The 21,284-nt window shown below is 41.8% G+C and overlaps 1 protein-coding gene and 1 non-coding gene across 2 annotated transcripts; one reads left to right on the forward strand and one right to left on the reverse strand.

Annotated features, from left to right (window-relative positions):
- Positions 1-779: 779 nt before the first annotated feature.
- Positions 780-20,533, forward strand: AMIGO2 (adhesion molecule with Ig like domain 2). Its single transcript, XM_044423082.1, has 2 exons — positions 780-916; positions 18,907-20,533. The coding sequence occupies exon 2, from the start codon at positions 18,977-18,979 to the stop codon at positions 20,531-20,533; it is 1,557 nt and encodes a 518-aa protein (XP_044279017.1). The 5' UTR covers positions 780-916; positions 18,907-18,976.
- On the reverse strand, positions 13,958-14,029 carry TRNAG-UCC. The gene has a single exon. It is a non-coding gene; the product is annotated as a tRNA-Gly (tRNA).
- Positions 20,534-21,284: the final 751 nt, after the last annotated feature.

The following is a 21,284-nucleotide window of genomic DNA, read 5'->3' on the forward strand; positions in this document are numbered from 1 at the left end:
ATATTCAATGAGACTTATTACTGGACTGGAGATAGGATCGGATACGGGGGTTGGCCTCCATGGGGACTCTGCCCAATTTTCAGGGATCTCCCCTTACACACTACAAACTTCCGTCCAACATTTTCTGCTGGAGCAGGGAACAGCGAAGAGGGGTTCTGCTAGTCGAGTTGCGCAAGTGTGAATCCGGTGCGTTCTCGAAATCTAGATCTGGCGACCAGGAGCCAACCATTCGCCAATACCCCTGTGAGGGTTTCTGACTAGGTGGAAGAGACCCAAATCCTGCACCTCGATGCGGGCTAACCCGCTTTTCTCCCGTCTGACTGAAGTCCCTCCCGGCGGGACCTGCCTCCGCCGGATCGGTTCCCTCCCACTCCCCTCCGCGGTGGACTCCGGTGCAGCAGCGCCGGCGCCGGCACTAGGAAGCCAAGGTGCGAGTCTGCTGCTGCGGGACTTGCTCCTAGCACCGTGTCGCCATTGCACAGCTTTGGGCCCCGGGTGAGGAAGGGAGGCAAAGAGAGCGCAAGAGAAGCGCCGCCGTCGTGACTCTAGCTCCGAATCCGCTCCCCGCGCTCCGTCGCAGCCAGGACAGCCAGAACCGGCTGGAGCCCGGCTGGCTCTTCCAATCGGGAGGCGCCTGACCCCCGCCCGGCCGCCGCGAGCCAATCCGCCTTCAGGAGGTGGGCGGAGGCTGCGAAGTCGCTGCCCCGCCGGAGCCGAGTGCGCGCTCAGAGGGCTCGTTTGGCGCTGCCGCCGCCAGTGCGCCTGCCGCCGATCTCAAACTTCGAGCGGAGCCGGGGCGAGGGCGATGCACGGCGACAGCGGTGGCGGAGGGAGAAACTCCGGCCCCGCGCTCAGCCCGCAGAGTTTGTCTGCTCTCTGCCATGAATCACTGGCTCTTGCACCTTCGGCAGCCGAGGTAAGCTTTCCAGAAGGAGCGGAGGCTCGGAGGACCCGATGGTCGTTCGCGCGCTCTGCTTTTTCTTCCCAGCTGCCACATTATTGGAGGCAGTGGAGATTTCACCATTTCATTTGCCCCTTGAAAGAAAGAAAGAAAGAAAAAGCGGGGGGAAAGCTGTGGAGCGCCCGCGATCCTTGCAGTGATCATAGGGCAGCATGATTTCAGAGACATTCACGTAGACGTGAACGGCCGAAAATACTCTTTTCCCCCCGTTCTTTAGCTGGAAAAAGCTACATTCTAAGCTGGAGAATCTTACAATTATGAGAAACATTGCAAGGAGAGTTAGAGGAGTTGATCGGGCACCAGCAGAGAACCGTCGTTTATCAAACAGAACAGCTTTCCTCCAGATGTGCCTGGACTTCAACTCCCATCATCTCCAGCCAGTCTGACCATTATCTGGGGCTTTCTAAGAAGTGTAGTCCACTAGGGCACCAGGTTGGGGAAGGATGCTTTAGAGGCTTCAGGAAAGGTTGGGGGTGGCCACTGTTTTAAGAAAGATGTTTTGGGCTTCCCCAGTCATCTGGAATGTAATGGATATTCTTAAAATATAGACTTGCCACAGTTCCATAGTGTGCTTTAAAAAAAACTTTGGTGTAGAGGGTTGCCATCCCTGGCAACTAGGATGACCTTCTGTCCTATCATTCAAAAGGCTCTCCATGGACATCCTCTGAAGGCTTCCTCTATTTGAAGGGTTTTCCTGGGCTTTCCTGATTTACATGAAGAACCATAAAAATGGAGAGCAGAGGGGCCTTGAAGTTGCCTATCATAAAGTGATCAAGTGCAAAGTGGATTAAGCCAACTGACAGGTTGACTGATCATGGCTTTCCCCACAATGATGAGAAATTATTATTATTATTATTATTATTATTATTATAACATTTCTATGCCGCCCCTTGCCGAAGCCTCGGGGCGGCTTACAACACAATAAAATACATTGAAATACAATAGCACATAATAAATTACCATTAAATACAAAAATACAAAAATAATCATACATCAGTCTAAATTGCACTAATTACTGCTAAATTTGTATCAGCCTATACAATAAATGTACATTGTTTGCAAATTCCTCCCCATTTTTTTTTTTTTTTTTTTTTTTTTGCGGGGGGAGGTGCTGCATTTCCATTCTCTAGTGTAGCCTCTGGCACCAGATTTCTAAGGAATCAATGGGAGGTGAGTACAGTGAGACTGGAAGTCTAAAACTGAAAGGGCAAAGTAATGAAGAAAGGGAGCCAAAAAGTGCCAAAAACTTGATAATTGTAAAGCAATAAGCAGAAATTAGAATGCATTCCAATGAGAAAGATGGAGAGCAAAGGCACTGATTTCAGTTGGCTTTAAAGCTAGATTTCTGGTGCAATCCTGCACACAGTCCCACTCAGTAAGTCCATTTAGCACCGTGGAGTTTACTTTTCAGTAGACTTATATAGGATTGCACTGGTAAGATGCATTCATGCTATGAAAGAAAAAATGGAAATAAATCCTTGATGAAAGTATATCTCAGTTTGAAATTATCTGAAGCAGGCAGGAAGCCAGTTAATCTGAAGTAGTGCATTGCTGGTAGCATAGTCCTGGGAAAAGATGGAATGTCAAGATTACATGGATGAGTTAAATATTATTGTTACATTGCATTTATATTTCCTTACACAGTTCCATGTTATCCTCACAACAACCTTGTAAGGTAGGTTAGGCTGAGAGTGTGTGACTGGCCCAGATTCACTCAGTAAGCTTCATGGTTGAGTGAGGACTAGAGCCCAGATCTCACAGTTCTTCAGTCCAACAGGCCAAACACCATTCTGGTGCTTAATAATGATGAAGATGGTGATGATCACAGTAGGTCTCCATAAGACAAACATAGAAGAACACTAATCGGAAACCATTGATTTACGTTTGGTTAACAACAGTTTACACAAATGTTGTAAAAAAATTCTACTGTTGGTAAAACAGAAGGAATGCAAATGAGGTCAAACATTAGAATTGTTTAGGGAATTCTTGTTTGTTTATATAGACAGGCATGCATTGTAATCAGAAAAAAACAGGATTGATATCAGTATAAATAAAATGAGGAAATGCACACATGATCAAGAGTAAAGCTAAGGGAAGATCCCATAATGCAACTCTCTAAGTCTCCTGCATTTATTAAACAGGTATCTGAATAAAATTAAAATGTTGATATAATTGTTCTAGTAAATTGGGGCTGATTTTTTAGGGTGATGGGAGATTAATCAATGAGTATCACAGTTGCAATTCAGCCTTTCCTTTCTTGGAAATAAATGCCATAGATTTCAGCAAATCCTCCTTTCAAGTGATAATATTCAGGCAGGTTGCAGCCTTAAGTTTTAGTCACTGATTAAGAATGTATCCTTGATTAATTGGAGAAGAATGAAGAGCTCAGTGCTAGGTGAGCTGCACAGATTCACCCAAAACCTCCTTCTGCCAAAGTCAGTGAAAAAGAGAATCACTGTAGTGTTACTCTAGTTTTTGCACAAAACTAGTGGATATATTTAATCTGGAGATGATACCCTGTGGCTTTTTTTCTAGCAACAATAAGTGCAATGCTAAGTAGAAATCAATGTCAATACAGTGGATATATCAGGATCTTTCAAAGTACTATGATATGGGAATATTTTATATCCTGAAGCCAGAATAATCTAAATAACAATTTCTGGTGTTTTATGTATTCAGTTGTAGTTTATTAAATTGTAAGTTATCTCAAGCCCATGAAGACTTTTTCTCAAAAAGTTTTTTTTTTTCCTCCAAAAGCTCTGGAGCTCTATTTAAATGTAATTCATCAATTAATCAAAAAACATAGGACAAACTTGTAGATGGTTGACTAACTCTACATGAAATAGGTATTAAGATTCCTGGGCAGGGAGGAAAAGAGTATTTCAGATTCTCATGCCTCAGCATCAATTTTCTATGTGATTGGGCAACCAGACACCTGGGATTTTCCCCTTTTGGATGATCACATCAAAATTCCATCTCTACATCAAGTGAAGTGGATGCAGAGTGGATTTTGACAATTTGAACATTACTTTTATCTTTCAACACATAAAAACATTTATACTGTGTTATCATATAAAAGTGAGGCATCATGACAAAATGTTGCTGTGTGGAATGTTTTGGTTTAGTGTAACCCATAAGCTTGAGTTGGCTTTACTGTTCAGATAATCATTAATCATTAATCATGATATCCATTAATCATAAGTTTTGGCAAGAGCAGCATAGAGACCCGAGTGTATGAAACCAAAAGGATTAACTTCTGAAAAGAGGCTGGTTTTCTAGCTACAGAGATTCCCCATCCATCACTCCACTGTTAGTGATTGAGATTCATTTGGTATACCTGCATTCATGATGCAGAAGCATATTGAAAACTGCCTTCCTGTTGAAGTAGTCATCTGCTCTGTCAGCCTTGAGAACACAAATCAGCAGGTGATTTTTCTCTTTTGACCTTAATGTAGGACGTAGAGAGATGCAATTTGCTCTCCCATCTACTTCCACCAAAGACACATTTGGATGCTACATGGAGAATTCCCCATGTAATGTCTGCAACTGCAGATACAGAGCCAAATGTTGGATGTAAAGAGCCACCGCACAGGGGTCTGATTGTTTGTGTGAACATAAGAATAGCCATGCTGGGTCAGACCAAAGTTTAGTGTTCTGTTGACACAGTAGCCAAACAGCCCACAGCAAGTTATGTGCACATGGTAAGGTCCTGCTTAAGTTTCCCAGCAACTACTTTTGAGAGACACGCTGCATTTGAAGTTGGATATAATGTGTAACATCATAACAAGTCTCTGTTTTCCATGAATGTATCTAAAACTCTTCTAAAAGTTTTGTTTCTGTGCATTGTGCTCACAGAACAGGAGAAAATGGGTTACGATTGTAGAATTGCAAGGATCTTCCCTGGTCAGTGATTCCAAGCTGCAGCAGAATAGTAAAATGTGTGACTTTCCTTTAAAAGGAGGAACATTTTCAAGTTCATTCAAAAAAGTCCAGGCCGTGAAAATCTGGAAACAGGTTTCCATGCCCAAGGGACAAAGCATTCTGCTCTGCTAGACATCATGTCCATCTGCAGGGTTTCTATTCATGCTCTCCAAATTCCCTTTTCCAATTTGCTCTATAGCATCATTTTCCAACCTGGTTCAGATATGTTGACCGTGTTGGCTGATAATTCTGTGAGTTATCATGCAAACATTTGGACAATACCAACTTGAGGAAAGCTGCTCTATAGCAACCAGTCCAGTGAAAAATACTTCAAGTCAAGCAAAGTAAGTTGAGAAACAGACACAAAATGGAAGGTGTTCATGCTGAATCAATGCTATGGTTGTGTGTGAGATTAAAAATCATTTATTCTGAGTATAGAATGGGAGATTTTGTAGGCACAGGATTTCTGATGTTTTTTCCTAAATAAGAAAAGGTTGCAATCTTCTACTTACTACTATTTCTACTACTGTTAATCGCTTTAAGGCCACAATCTATACTTACTGTTTGGAAGAAAGGCTCAATGAATTCAGTGTTTACTTCTGAGTAAACATGTACAAGGAAATGTTGTAAATTCCATGAGAGATTTGAACCTGCCTTTGATGCGTTCAGTGGAACTTAGCATTGTTTAACTTTGGCTGGGTCATGCTTAAACCTGGGAATGTGTTTCAAAATCTGTTTTAATCATTGTTCATAACATTTGAATCATCTCTATATGTTTACATTCATTTTGGAAGATAACCCAAACAGGAAGAAGAGTTTTATAAAATAGATAATGATTCTTCTGTTAGTGTAATCTCAAGTAGCATTTCCCCTTTTTTGCAACATTAGAAATAAACAAAGGGCTGGGGGGAATTGAAATCTAAAACATCTGAAGTGCACCAGGCTGCGTGAGACTGTCCTAGCTGATCCTGTTAGTCTTCACAGTACATGACAGAAAGCAACGTAACTGGTGCAGTGGGACTGCATGGAGAGGCAGTGACCGAGGAAGATCAACAAGTGCACTGCTCCATCTGTCTGCCTTACAGCTTCTCAGGCACACAGGAACAACGAGATTGACTGGCCAGTCCTCTGTTGCTCTGAAATCACAGCAACACTTGAGGGTCAATACAATCACTGCATCTATCAGCTGGGTCTTTCTAATTAGGGCTTGCCACTTGCTCATGCCACTTATTCTCTTCCGATGTCTTCAGGATGGGATGCATAATTGGTGAGCCCCAGACTCCCATCTGTGTTCAGAGCAGGAATGGGGCAGGTGTGTCCCTCCAGACTGCACTTGTTGTTGGACTGCATTGCTCCCTATCAGCTGTGATGGCCAGTACTGATGGGAGGTGTGGTCGAGCAACACCTGGACAGGTACACACTCCCCACTCCTGATTTAAATTCTGGTTACCCTTCTCAGTCTAGGCATCTGAACATCATGGACAAGAACTAAGTGTCATGGAGCAATTACCTTCTTGGTTTTCCATCCAGCATTCCTGAAAAGAGAGAAAAGCGTAGCTGTATTTCATTAAGGGAAGGAAGGAAATGAATAACAAGGTCTATTTGGAATATTGCCAGTAGCTTCTGGTTATTGCCCAAAGGAATTTCAGCAGATTTGAGAAGATGGTATGAGCAGGCATGGCGAAATGAAAAGCATCTAATTGAGGTGAGAGAGCTACCAAGGGAAGATCTCTGTAGCATAAATACGATTGTGTCAACATAGATTATTTTCTGCTTTTAAATAGCTCGTCTTTCTCTACTACCTAAGACATAAATTTATCACATTGCAAATTACCTATTCGTAATGATCTATTTTATATAAAAACAAAGTTGATCCTGAAAAAAGTTTTTCCCTAAGCAAAATATCTCCTAAATCTAATTTTTAAAAATGTGTGTGGGTGGATGTGGCTCTTTGTATTGTTCCACTGTCCATTGTAAAACTAATCTCATCTCATCATATGGTATATTAGGATACAGAGCTGCCAAACCCAGTATAAGTTCCATCATTCTGCTCCTACATTCTTGTAAAGTATTCCTATTCATGAAGTCTTTTGTACCAGTAATGTGAGGTGTGCTTTGAACCTGTATTTTCAATGAGTGCATCAACATATTTAGAAGGTGCTTTTAGATTTGGGTCAGATCTTGGAATACTTGGGTAGCTCAAAAAATAATTGCAAATCATGACAATCCAGTGGCTAGATTGGATGGATATGCAGACAGTGGGTTCAGTGGATCAGGACTGGCAGTTCCCACAGTCTGGGCCAGATTTCCCTAATTTAGTTCCATTCACATGCTTTGAACTACAGCTCTGACCATTGAATGGGCTGGTTGAGTCTGATGAGAACTGAAACTCAACGCATCTGGAAGGCAGCAGTTAAGGAAGGTTGCTCTAGTGCAAGGTTGAGCTCCTGGGCTCATTGGCATGATCATGGAGGCAAAATGCAAACACCTCTAGCACTTGCCCACCACACATGGTGGAGGAAATAAGCTACTGTGATTTATTCCCTATCCACGATTGTACAAACCTGGTCCCTTTTAGAATGCACTGAGATCCAGCAGATACTCCCTACTGGAGGAATGGCATCATTGATATGCCCCTACATCATCTCTCATGCTGCTTTGGAGGATTCCCTGATCCTCCTCAGCAGCTTTTAAGAGGATTGCAAAGCCAAGAAGAAATCATAAAGATAATCTCTGCGGCTTCCTCTGGGCTCATTCTGTCCTATAGAGCTGTGAGTGGAGAGAAATCCCTGGAGAACAGAAGGACACTGGAAAAAGCTGTGATGGATCAAAAAAAAGTCTAGCAAGTCCAGCATTCTGTTAAGACAGTGGCCAATAAGTGCCTGTAGGAAGCCCCACAATAGACCATGAGGGCAATAGCACCATCCTGTTCATGTTTCCCAGCAACTGATATTGAAAGGCATCCTGTCTCCAATACTAGAAATACCATATAGCCATCAGGGCCCATAGCCAGAGACAACTTCATCCTTTGCTATGGTTCAGTCTCACCCCTGTTCTTTATGTTATTCTAACATTGCCATACTGTCCATTCGCTGAAAATCTCTTGGTATTTCACAGCCATCCCAACTGATAGTCATCACCATCTGTTATGGCAGTAGATTACATGAACTGTACATGGAGCTTTTATCCATGTCCACCAACTCATTAGAACAGAAAACCAGTGGAAACTGGCAAAACATGTGGTTGAACAGCTTCAGTGGTGGAGTGAGTGTTGAGAGCAATTCAAAGAAGACTGAGCAGCCAGCCTTTTTTAGTTCTTCCTAGGACTCCTCTGCCTTTGAAGCTGCAGAACAGACAGAGTGCTTTCCAGCATTGCTTCTCCATTCTGGTTAGAGTTGCAGATGTCATATATTCTAGTTTAGCAGTCTTTAGAGACCTCAGAGCTCAGCTAGATCTAAAAATAGGATCATTGAATTTCCTTTTCGGCTCTACTGCTAGTCAAATCACAAGTAGTCTGCATGGCACAGAAGATCAAGGTATGGATAGAAGTGGGAAAGCAATGCCTGTATCTTCACTACATTTTAAACGGGCTCCTTGTTTCTTATAGATAAAATATGGGGATGATGATAAGTAATGGACACCAACAGTAACCACTCATTGTTATGACCAGGTGTCCAACCTGTTCATTAACAGCCTCACATGAATTTTGCAGTCCACCATAATTTATTTAACCCACGAAAATTTACAGCACCTGTAGGCACCAGATGGCCTATTCAGGCCTTGGGCACAGGTTGTTGTAATGTTCATGCCATGCAGCAGGGATTGCTTGAGAGTTACACAATTTTCCAAAACCAACATGAGCTGTTGTAGGGTTATTAGGAGTTACTTCTCACTCCAATTAGCCATGCTGCCTGGGTTTTGATAGCACAGCGACCCATGGAACCCAGCTTCCCAGCTTCCAGGGTTGAATATACATGGCCAGCTGCATGCAGCACAACCTACTGTGCAAACTGGTCCAACAGCTCAGTGACCTGGTGATTGGCAGCTGTTGAGTGTGGAGATAGAGGGTGTTGTTATCAGAACACTTTTCATCCATCTGTTAGGAGTTGCAGCCTGTTCTGACTGTGGTTCATGCATGTCTTTCAATACCATTGTTCATGGGATCCTTCTGACTAGGCTGGCCAGGTTAGGAGTTGGACGCATGCTCTGGAAAGCCTTAGGGGTCCAGACTTGAGCCCTCAGGAAACCCAAATTTGGCCTTCAGGCTTGACATGAGTGCCTGGTTCAGGGATTTGTAGCTAAGAGGAACACATGGCTTGCTTACTCACTGCCTGTTTGGGGAATACTGTAACTAATTTTAGAGTAAGAGACGGATGTTTAAGCAGTACACAAGTCTGCTAATTTAAAGAGGGGCAAGAAAATATACAGTGGCCATCAGTATTTCAGTGTGCTTCATAGTAATCTCTTTGCTTATGTAGCAAAGGCTGGAGGAGATGCCATTCATGCCCATGTGGTGTAGAGGTTAGAATGTGAACCCAGGACAGATCTAGTGATACCTGTTACCATCAAACATGCTCTGCCCTTCTTTAATGCAACCCTCTTCTTTCTCTGCCCATGTGAGGACTGGAGTCCTTTGTCCTTACAGACTTGCAGTTGCAGAAATGAAGTTTGGATTCTTAGTGAGTCACACGTTGTACAAGCTGCTGCCCTTCTGTTTTGCTGTGTTGTAAAGATGTTGCCGCCTGAATAGAGCCTCTTTTACACCATGTGCTTTATATGCAGAGTAAATGCATGAGAGGGGAATTGCACTTTCTCACTTCGGAGCCATCTTCTGCATATTTATTGGAAAGCCTGAAAGGAGACCAGTGTTCAGAGGGCCACTCATTGGCTGTGAATGCCTATGCAAAGAGTGTTAGAACAGCCACCCCCCAACATTTAAAAAGACTGAATTGAGACTAATCTCCACTTTTTCTGTGTGTCCACAGAAAGCCAAACATTTCCATCTTATACAGAGCTGCAGCATTCAGTCCTTCGTGTTTTCAAAGACAAAATATGCAATTTACAGTCTCTGTGTCTAGATAAAACATGCAGGGAATGTTCTCCAGAGATTCTCTTCTCAGCAGTCATTAGCAGTGATGGTTGTGATTTCCTGTTAATAACACAGTGGACAATGCAGCATAGGAGCTATATGAAAATCATACCCTCTATCGGTGTAGCTCCTGCTCTAGATCAGTGACTTGCATTCTTTCCTAAGCTTCCAGGGAGCTGCTGGATTCTTAACAGAATCCTGCAAAGAGAAGACCAGTAAGGGCAGCATTGCCTTGCTTCAGAAGGGTTGCTTGTATGCTAATGCCAGACTTCCCCAGTTCACAAGAAGGAACTGTGAAAAACACTGTCAACTTGAGCAAGCAACACGAAGTAGGGCTCCCAAAAGAAGGATGTCTTTCAGCATGCCCTAGGTGTGTATCCTAAATTCTGTGCAGCTTTTCTTTGCATGGATTATTTAATAGACAGAACAAAACTCCAGAAGTAGGATCTTGGAAGACCATTACTGTAATGGAAAATCTTATAGCAGACACTTGAATATTGCAACTGGTCCTTGTTCTCCACCTGTAAATTAGCTCAATTTCACAGCTTGAAAGGCAAACAAAACATTCTGTCTATTGCACAGGGTGGAAGTATATGAGCTAATTTTCTTTACTTCTGCATAAGAACATACAGACCAGTTTCAGAGAGTACGATACAGCAGGGATGGGGGAGATTGTTTTCCCCCACCTCCCCCAGAGGGTCTTTTAAAGCAGGAGATGCTCTGGGGGTCATTGCTGCATATGTGCACTAGACAGGACATTTAGTTGGACCTCATTTGCCCAACAGTAAAACAAAAGAAAAACTGCAGGGATTGTAGCAGTAGTTTCGGCTTGGCACATGATGATTCAATAAGCTTTTCTTCCTTTCTTTATTTCTTCATCATCATCCTCTGAAATGCCTTTTTCCTTTCCAGTGTCTCAAGATATTTAACTTGCTAGCTTTCAGGATAGCGGCATTATTTAAACAAAGAAAGCTGTGTACTTCACTTGACCCAAACAAACATGGAAGTTTGATGTGTTGAAGGTCAATCACAGTTGATATGTCAGCCAGGCATGATAATTTCCCAGTGTTAGTGTATATTTCACATGTTTTCTCCCTTCTTCCTCCAGTCTCAAATAATATTTGAATTTGGGTTTTAGTAATAGTCAGTGGAAACAGTGACCAAATTGCCAGTAACATCAGCAACATTTATTTGTTTATTTATGGCTTTTACAAACCATTCTATTAGTAACAGCTCTCATAACAGTGCACAAATTAAACAATCTAAAAATATACAATGCATCACAAAATGTCATAATATATCACAATATATTGCAGGGCAGCTAGAAAGGCAACCAACAGTGACAATAAATAAAAATAATAGTATACAGTGCAAGATCTGTACTGTATGTCTGTAGATAGTGGAGCCAGAAGAAGGAGAGAAAAGGAATCTGCCTGCCCAAAGCAAAGCCCAAAATTGCCCTCAGACCTTCCAAATATTGTTAAGTGTACTATGATATAAAAGAACAGCATGGGGCAGAACTAGAGAAGGAATGATTTCCAGGTTCCTAGAGACAAAATGTCTGTACAATGATAATTGAGCAGTCATCTGGGAAATTTTGAACTCTGGGACAGGAACAGACATTTAAAAGAAGCACCATCCACTTTATAGACTTGGTATACATCTAACCATTCACATTTCTTTAAGTACAGCTTACTTGGAGGCTAGTGATTTAGGATAGTGTTTTATCATAACACTTCATACCTCTCCTAATCTGAGATCTAAAAATGTTTCTTAGTTTGCTAAAACCCACATGATTGTGAGGGATGACTGAATAGCTGGTTGTTGAGCTTTTGCATTCTTTCATATAATCACTAAGAATAGCCTCTGCATCTAAATCTTAACATTGTGCTTACTAGTATCTGAAGATCTTTGTGGAAGAAAATATTTCAAACAAGGAATTTGTGAAGGAGGTCTGCCTTGCCTTTCATGACATTTTAGTTGAGCAGACTCAAATCCACTCCTTTATCTGCTCTTTCATTCATAATAGTTCCCTTAATACTCTCCCTGCAAAGCCTTCTTCCAGGATGCAGTCCTTTGCTAATGCAGCCATCGAGAAATCCCATGCTGAATTTTCTGACAGTGATTAATGTGTTCTAAAGATCAGAAGCCTACTTTATTCACTTTTCAGAATTTCACATTCAGTCGGAATGACCCATTTTTAGTCATAGTGATCAATATTTGCGTTTGGTCTTAAAATGCATCTCTGTCATTTCAGATTCAAGGTGGGGATGTGCACACAGTTGAATGTCCATCCATGAGAAAAAGAAAATCCCACATGTAAAAAAAGAACGGGTCAGGTAGAATACGAGAGTAGAATCACGTTTTGTGCCAGTTCAGCTCTATTCAGGCATTTGGCACCTGCGAGTACCAAATGTGGAAACAACCATCTAGATGAAGACCCCAAGGTAACGCTGGCCCTTCGAAACCAACACACTCATGCTTCTGGCTGACTTGTCCTTGGCTTCACTATGAAGGGGGATTCTGCCATCCCTTCTCTTGGTCCATCAGGGTTTGTGGTCCCATAGAAGGAGCCCTGCTCATGTAAACCTCTGTTAAGGAAGCCTGTTTCGAGCAGTAATAAATGTGTGTCTGCCAAGGCCAGGACTAGCCCATGCATGCTGTCTAGGGGTGATGCTAGCCATGTGTGCTCTCAGAAGGCTCTCCTCATGTCCAGGTCTCAAAGGTGCCCCTAATGTATGTGTTTAATATGTGTGTTGCCTCCACAAGTCAGAAAGCAGGTGGCAGGGCTGACCTACTGGCTCTACTTCCTGGCAGAATTAGGAGAGGTTCTCCACTATAGACACGCACTCTCTGAACATGGAAAGTGATGGAAAAAATGGGGAGAGGAGGGAACAGAGCTAGCATTCATATCTGTGCTTGCTCTCTTAGCACATAGAGATGAGACCCCTTTAAGATGCCTGAACGTCTGGGCACAAGTGTTCTATGTGTGCTGCAGATGGTTTGTGTTTGCTGGAGAAGGTTTGCATTCGTGTGTGTTTGCACATGTTTTCTCAGCAAGACTACTTTTTCTGGATGTATTTTGAAAGCTTTTGCAGATGTGTTGCTTTTAAAGGCCCAGCTTAGAATCTCTCAGGGTTTTTTCATGAGTGCCACTTAGATTTCTGTATTTAATTTGTGTGTGTGTACGTATCTATATTTCATTTTAAAATCTGTCCCACACACTTCCTGTTTTGTCTTAACAGCATAACAACATTCAGCAGTGATTTGGTGTTGTTTTGAAGGTGCTGTAACATATGTGAAAAAGCTCTTTGTTGCAAATCTAACTTGGTGCTATTGTGCTTAATCGTTGCTTCTCTGCTGAACAGTGTTAACGTGACAATAAAATGAGATTAGGATATATTGCTACCCCGAAGCAATAGGTTGGGATATTAAAGTAATTTCTGAATAAGTAATCAGAAGCATGCTGTAATCTGATTACAGTCTAGGTCTGCTCTTTTCAAAAGTGGAAAGTATTTGCTACTTGGTTTAATCATTAGAGGCAGAAAGAAAATTATCGCTAAGCGCAAGAAGCAGCAAACACAGAAAGGCCACAAACACATATTGTTCCCATTGGTCTTGCATCACCTGCCTTATTTCTTTGTCGAATCACACTCCTCAGCCCACCTAACAGCTGCGTAGTGGCCTGGATTGAGCACAGTTATGCTGCAGGGACACTTCTCGTCGCTGTGGCTGTGGGAGAGCAGAGCTGCAGTCCCCAGATGTTTCTGGGCAGCTCAGTGCAGCCCCGACCCTCTGAAATGTCTGCCATGTGTAACACACATCTAACTGGAAAGAAACCTAAGAGAGGCTTATTTCTGAGCAGACATATGGAAACATAGAAACAGACCGAGTCAGAAAGGGTCTACTGGGCCATCTAGGCTGATCCCTGGCTTCAGCTGGCTGTGTTCATGACATGCCTGCCACGTGCATGTCAAAAAGTTTCTTGCGTTGGCCAGGAATCGAACCCGGGTCAACTGCTTGGAAAGCAGCTATGCTCAGCACTATACCACCAACGCTATATGATTGCACTGCAAGTCTAATACAGTTCATAGCTCCATTTGTAGTCATCTCTTCTTGTTTACCTTGTCTTGGATGATGACCTGCCCCCCCACACTCCATAATATTCTACCATGGTGGGTTTTTTGACATATCATTATTTTGTACATAAATACAGTATTATTAGGCAATTTAAGGCACAAACCTATGTGGATGTATATAGAACAAAAGGCCTACAAGTCCCAGAATGCTCCAGCCAGGACAGCTGGTATTGGGTTGTGTCTACCTTCTTTGTGCCAAAGACAGAAAAATGGAGGAGCAATGCAGGGGGAGGGAAACGGAAATGCAGAGGATCAGCAGGTCAAGTGGAGTGTCTAGTGTGGCCTATAGGCTGCTTATTGTTGAATCCTGTGTGGGTGTAGGAAGGTAAGAGTCAGTAGAACTTACCCAGGACAAAGTGGTGCCAAAAATGTGCCATCAGTCCATATAAATAACATATAAGGTGATCATAGTCGCCCTGGATGAACTAATGAGCCGCACAAATTATTAGGGTTGGAATAACTTATATGTATGCAGACCTGATATGTATACATGTAAACCGTAAAAATAAACCGTATACATGTAAACCGTAAACCGTAAAAATAAAGCATGCTCTGTTGTATTAAGCTCCTCCCTCCCTCTCTCCCTCTCTGGTGTCTTTAACTAATATTCTGTGGCACTGTGGTAATGCAGAAGTGAATATTTCTTCACATTTTTGTTTGGTTGTAACACCTACAATATTTTCCTCAAAAGTCTGGTCATAAAACAACTGCATGTTGAAGACTTAGCATCCTCTACTTTATTAAAGAGCTGGAAAAGCTCCTAGCATGCATGTGACTCATATAGTTCCCCAATAAAACAGAGAACACAAGTCATAATATTCCTGATTCTTGTACAACACAACCTAGAAAATACTGTTTGATATAGAGAGAGGAAAAAATTCCTACCAGCAGTTTTGTCTTTATTTTCTTCACAGTAGAATAATTAAATATTGGCAAGAAAAGCCTATATTAAATTATCTGTAAAGGTTTAAATAGAGAAAACTTATGCTCAGCTCAGTTAGTTTCTTTAAAATATCCAGGTAAAATACAATGAAAATAGAAAAAGAAAAAAGAAAAGAAACAGAAAACTAATGAATGCATTTGCATTTTGTTACAGAAAATGTCAAAAGCATGCAAGATTAGAATATTGATCCTTTTTGAAAAATATTTCCACTTCTCTTGGATTTGATCATTTCTAGTACAACTAAATTCATACTAGAAATGTTTCATCACAAAGTCATTATTTTATATCTGTAATGGCAGTTTATAAGAACACTTCAACATTTTTCCAGCTTCCAGATTCAATGCTTTGGACATTTTAAAATCAGTAGTTTCTCTTTTTAACAAACAAAAGTCACAATGAAAGGGGGATGTTACATTTGCATTTTAACATATTATTTAAGGAAGCTCAGCAAAAGATGAGCAGAGAGAGCCAAAACCTACACTACTTTTATCACCAATCCCAAGATATTTTGCTCCCTGAGGCAAGTAAGATGACACCTTTCATTCCATTCCAGGCATAGAAACTAAGCGGACTGGCAACTAAATCTTATTGATATGGTGGCATAGGACTGTGTCTTCCATGGGCCTTGAGCAAATCAAGCTAGAATAGCAAACAAGAACACATGGCCCCATTTTCCAACACCATGCAACTTCATCTGCAGCATCTGCTGCCAGCCCGAGGTAGGGGCCAGCCAGAGGCTTAGAGCCAAACTGGCTTAGATGTGAATGCATTAATGTACCCTTTTTTCATTACATAAATAACAGCTAAGATCTTTCAAGGAGGCTCAGAATGAGGTGTGCAAGGAGTGGGAGGAATTAACATGCATTATTAGTCGATGGCTTAGAGAGCTTGGATTTGTATACAGGAAACTCAGATGCAAGTCTCCCATCAGATACACTGTCATTTGCTGTCAGGAATCATACATTACCAGCTGCAGGGGGCTGCTGATAATGTTTGAACAATACCTATCCCTTTTACCTTTCTCTTCCAGAGAATGAATTATCCAAGTTTCTTTTCTGATGCTCAGATGTGAAATTGTGTATGAGCACATACCACTACATGGCTGGACCCTGTATGGAGATCATGGTGATTTTTTTTTAGTACATGTTGGAGAAAGAATGTTTTCTTTTTCCTTTTAACAAGTGAGGACAACCAAACAGTACTGTATAAACAGGAGCTCTTTTCTTTATGGTTACTGTGAAAAATAGACGAGCGCCAGATCACAGGTTAATTTCAAGGGTAAACCCAATGTGATTTATAAATCAGGCTGTAGATTAAACATGCCAGATTATAGCACTTCAATATCAATTTAAAGCCTGCTTTAACAGATACCTGGACCATTTTAGATAATTGGAATCCCATGGAGAGACAGTGCAAATGTATTTGTGAAACCTTGAGTTTCAATGAACATTTATTGTAATAAAATCACACTATGTGCAAAATATAAAAGGTTTCACATTTAACTGTTTCCAGGAGGTGAAGAATGTTATGTAACCAAGAGGTATCTTCTGTTAACAGTGAATAACTGCACAAGTTGCTAGGCAATGGAAAAACTGAACCAGTTAGTTCTATGTTTATTATGTTCCACTTAAAGTGGTGTATCTAATAGGGAACTGACCCAAAGACTCCTAAGCAAACAATGCATCAATATTTATTCTGATTCTGTGGATTTACCATTCACTTTCATGTATACACTTTCTGAAGGGATACAAAACAGTCTTGTCAAAGTAATTTTAAATTCTTATTCTCCCCCTGCCCCACCCACACACATCCCTGATAATCTTTCTATATCAACTCAAAGAACTGCTTTATGTGCTGGTAAAAATAAAATAAAATGAAGTACTGAGAAAATGGCGGCAGAGAGTAAGTTGTAGCTGTACATAATATAAAGATGGAGAGGGACCTGTTAGCTTTTGCAAATAGGACTAGTTCAGGTGTCCCTGATACAGTGTCATGTGTTACAGATGCTATTGCCACATGCAATGGATTATACAGGGTCAGGACTTTTTGAACACACTTTCTTTATCAGATATATGGCTTGAATGGGGTGAGTACTGGCAAGTTTTCAGACTGCATCTTCTCAAGCAAATGACATTGCCAGCATGGTATTAGCGTCTGATCCAACTGACCTTTATGGAAGAACATTTTTAAAAGTCCACAATGATATTCTTTGCAGGAGCCTATGAACTGGCCTTCAGACACTTCCTCTGTGATAGAAGGCACATCTATGTCCAGGTTTGGTCATCTTCTATCATAATATCTGAAGGTTTAGTATCCTATGAAATGAGTTTTTATACATGAAACCCATACAAGAGCAATTTATTGTTGTTGCCATCAAGTCATCTCTAACTTCTGGCAACACTATGAATGAAAGCCCTTCACATGTCCTGCCCTTGACAGCCCTGCTCAACAATTGTATACTCAGGGCTGTGGGATCCTTTATGCCATATGGGCAACTGATCGATGACTTTATGCCTTTATGGGCCTTTATGAGCAACTGATCAATGTCATATTTAATCTTCCTCTTCTTCTGCCTTCAACTTTTCCTAGCATTATTGTCTTCTTCATTGGGTTTTGCCTTCTCATGATATGCCTGAAATACAACGGCTTTAGTTTCATCATTTTTGCTTCCAGAGCAAGATCTGGCTTGATTTGATCTAGGACCCACTGGTTTGTCTTCTATCAGACCAGAGTATTTGCAAAGCTCACAAAAGTAATGCTTTCTGTAAAAAAAATAATTTGCAAGTATATGCTATTATTTTTCTATGTTTAAGCTTCCAGTAAACTGTTTTACTTTTTATTTTCTTTTTACTTTTTTGGAGATGTCAGTTGAGCTATCCAGGCACCAGCAGATTTCCAGTGGAACAGCAGCTTATTACCCTAGCCAGATGCCTGGTATCAGGTTTTTAGGTACAAGACACTGGGCAGCTACACAAGACATAGTGGTACCTTAGAAATATTAGCCATATGCTGTGGCTAAAAATTTCCTGTGCTCAACAGACAATCAGGCACAGCAAGGGGTATCCCAGCAGGGATGGGAGCAAGGATGACTGCTGCAGAAAAGGACGGGTCTGCATTTTTGGTAGCTGCCATCCGGTTGCTACTGCCAATGCCAGGACAGGGAGAGGGCTCAGGAGCAATCCTGCACTTCTAGCATCAAAAGAAGTGCAAGGTGGGAAGCCGGGGGTTGGGGCAGGGGGAACATTCACCTGAGCCTCTTCCTGGGGTGATCCAGCCAAAGAGCCAAGCTTCCTGAAGCTTTGATTGGTAGAACCATGGGAAAAGGCCAGTGACAGCCATGCCTAGTGTGACTTGGTCAACTGTCATCAGAGCACTTTTTTGCTGATCTTGCCAAGAGGCTGAATTGATCTGGGACTTGTCTCTCGCTCCAATAGACAGTATCATCTAGGTTCAGACAACATGGTATTCCACAGTGGGTTTACTAAATCCTGGAACAGGCCATGACTTCTTGGAGTAATTTCATATGGGTTAATATGTCATGCAACCCCAGGCATGGTGAACTGGCTCCACAACTGAGATGGGGGTTTAAAGGAGAAATGCAAAACTGGGGATGGATGGAAATTCAGTTTGAATTTTTTAAAGTTAGTAAACACTGGGTTCATACCTTGAGCTGAGGAACACTGTACATTAGCCAGACCATATAAGAAAACAATTCAAAACTTTTGAAACTACATAGACATTCTCTCCCCTCCCCACCAAATACAGAGAAGTGCTTCCAGATACAGTCATGCCATTGTATGATGCTGGATGATTCTTGATGGTTAATGTTCTTACTTTATCTTTCTTTTAACAGTGATTGGCAGAAAGCTAACTACATGTATAAAGTGTGGCAGGGAGCACTGGAAGACGGCTAGAACACAGTCATGTCTCCAGTTTGGCATACAATTTCAGCTCTTGATGTGAACAACAAGAAACTTGTATACCTCTTGGTCATCGCTGTAAGTGTATGTTGCAGTGCCTCTGGGATGTGTCCTACAGCTTGCATCTGTGCAAGCGACATCGTGAGCTGCACCAGCAAGAACCTTTCACGGGTGCCATCCACACTCTTCAAGCACATAAGAAGGCTGGATCTCAGTCACAACCAAATTGGGATTTTGGACCATGACTGGATGCCCGTTCTACTTGACAAGCTCAACACCCTCATTGTCAGTCATAACAGCATCTCTAGTATTTCTACAGGGAGCTTTTCTCTGACTCCAAATGTGAAGTACCTAGACTTGTCCTCCAACAACTTAAGGTCACTGGGCAGTCCTGTCTTCCAGGAACTGAAAGTGCTAGAGGCTCTTCTGCTTTATAACAATCACATTGCACAGATTGATTCTGCTGCCTTTGGAGGGATCCATAAATTGCAGAAGCTGTATTTGAGTTACAATTCTCTCACACACTTCCCAATAGAATTGTACATTGGGAAACATAAACTCTCAGAACTTGTGCTTTTGGACATTTCTTACAATCGAATCAAGTCAATACCCATTAAATACATGAGCTTAGTGCCAGCCAGACATCTGAGTGGAATTTATCTTCATGGGAATCCGTTTTATTGTGACTGTACTCTTTACTCCATGCTAAGTTTCTGGTACCTGAGGCATTTCAGTTCAGTCGACGATTTCAAGACTGAGTATACGTGCGTTTTGCAGTCGGACCCGAAAGGCTCCAATAAACTGCCTTTACTGCATGACAACTATTTGAATTGCTCAGAACGCACCATTAATGGCTCTTTCCATGCATTTGGGTTTATTCATGAAGCCCAAATCGGCGAGAGGCTGATTGTGCCCTGTGACACTAAAATAAGTGATGCAGGTACCCAGTTCATTTGGATCAGCCCGGACGATCAACATCTAGAGCCTGACAAGGTAACTGAACACTTCAGAGTATTTCCCAATGGGAGTCTGGAAATAGACGAGGCCCAGTATGAGGATGCTGGACTCTATTCCTGCATTGCAATAAACACAAAAAGACTATTGAACGAAACAATCGAGGTGAGGATCAACGTGAGCAATTTCACTGTGGACAAGTCTCACTCACATGAAACATTCAACACTGCTTTCACTACCCTTGCAGCTTGTGTAGCCAGTATTATTTTGGTACTTCTTTACCTCTACCTGACACCGTGCCCTTGCCGGTGTAAGTCGAAGGGAAGGAAAAGGCAGCTGAGCCAAAATAACACTCCTCATCCATCCATATTAACCTCCAGTTCACCCCTTGAACATCCAGCTGATGAGAAGAAATCCAGCAGTGGCAAAAGGGTTGTGTTCCTTGAACCTGTGAAGGAGCCGAAGCCAGGACAGAATGGGAAAGTAAGGATGTTTCCCAGTGAGAATGTCATTGCTGAAGGCATCTTAAAAACTCCTCGAACAAAATCAGATTCAGATTCCATGAATTCTGTGTTCTCAGATACACCGTTCATGCCATTGTCTTAGTTTTCTTCTTGGCTTCTTGTTGTATAGTTCACTTTCTTAGCAGCTGTCCTGCCTTTAGCCAAAAAGAGTGGGAGGGAAAAGGGAAAACTTGGTGTCAGAATTGAATGCAATGATGTTCACACACGATCTCTTAAAGTGGGTGGAACATGTTATTAGTGCAGTGAATGCTGTGGAGATGCACTTTGCTACATAACCTTTGTAACATTCTGTTGCAGAGAGGTCCCATTGTGGTATATGCTGCTTTCATGCTCATCTTTGTGCTTAAAAGGGTTTGGGTGTGGTCCGACGGCTAACATTTGTCTGATGCTGCAATTCCCTGCAGTGGGTTGTGGACAGAATAAATTCCCATCACATTAAGCTAGGGATAGGCAACTTGTGGCCTTCCAGCTCCAGCCAGCTCTTACCACTGGTCATGCTGGCTTGGGCAAATGGAACTTGTTAAACAAAGCACCTGGAGTGCTACAAGTTGCCCACCTCTGGATTAGGTCCTTACCTGCTTAGCTATATACAACCCATATGCTTATAATATCAGGGGCTAGAAACTTAATCAGTATGCCTCCCAGAGATTAGAGAGAAAGAAAGAGCCATTTCTTCAGCACCTGGGTTCTGGCTTGAGGTGCTGAGTGCATAAAGAAACAGATGAAGTTCTACAAAATATTACAGAATGAGTTTTTACATAAATTATGAAGCAGAGTTTATTGTTTTCCTTTTGTATACTGAAGTTATAATAGCCAGAAACAGAATGTATAAT

The sequence above is a fragment of the Varanus komodoensis genome, unplaced genomic scaffold, assembly GCF_004798865.1.
Source record: "Varanus komodoensis strain SLA01 unplaced genomic scaffold, ASM479886v1 scaffold13_1, whole genome shotgun sequence".
In the NCBI taxonomy this organism is placed as follows: Eukaryota; Metazoa; Chordata; class Lepidosauria; order Squamata; family Varanidae; genus Varanus; species Varanus komodoensis.

Excerpts from the sequence above, each read along its gene's own strand:
- AMIGO2 (XM_044423082.1), top strand. The coding sequence starts at position 18,977 with ATGTCTCCAGTTTGGCATACAATTTCAGCTCTTGATGTGAACAACAAG.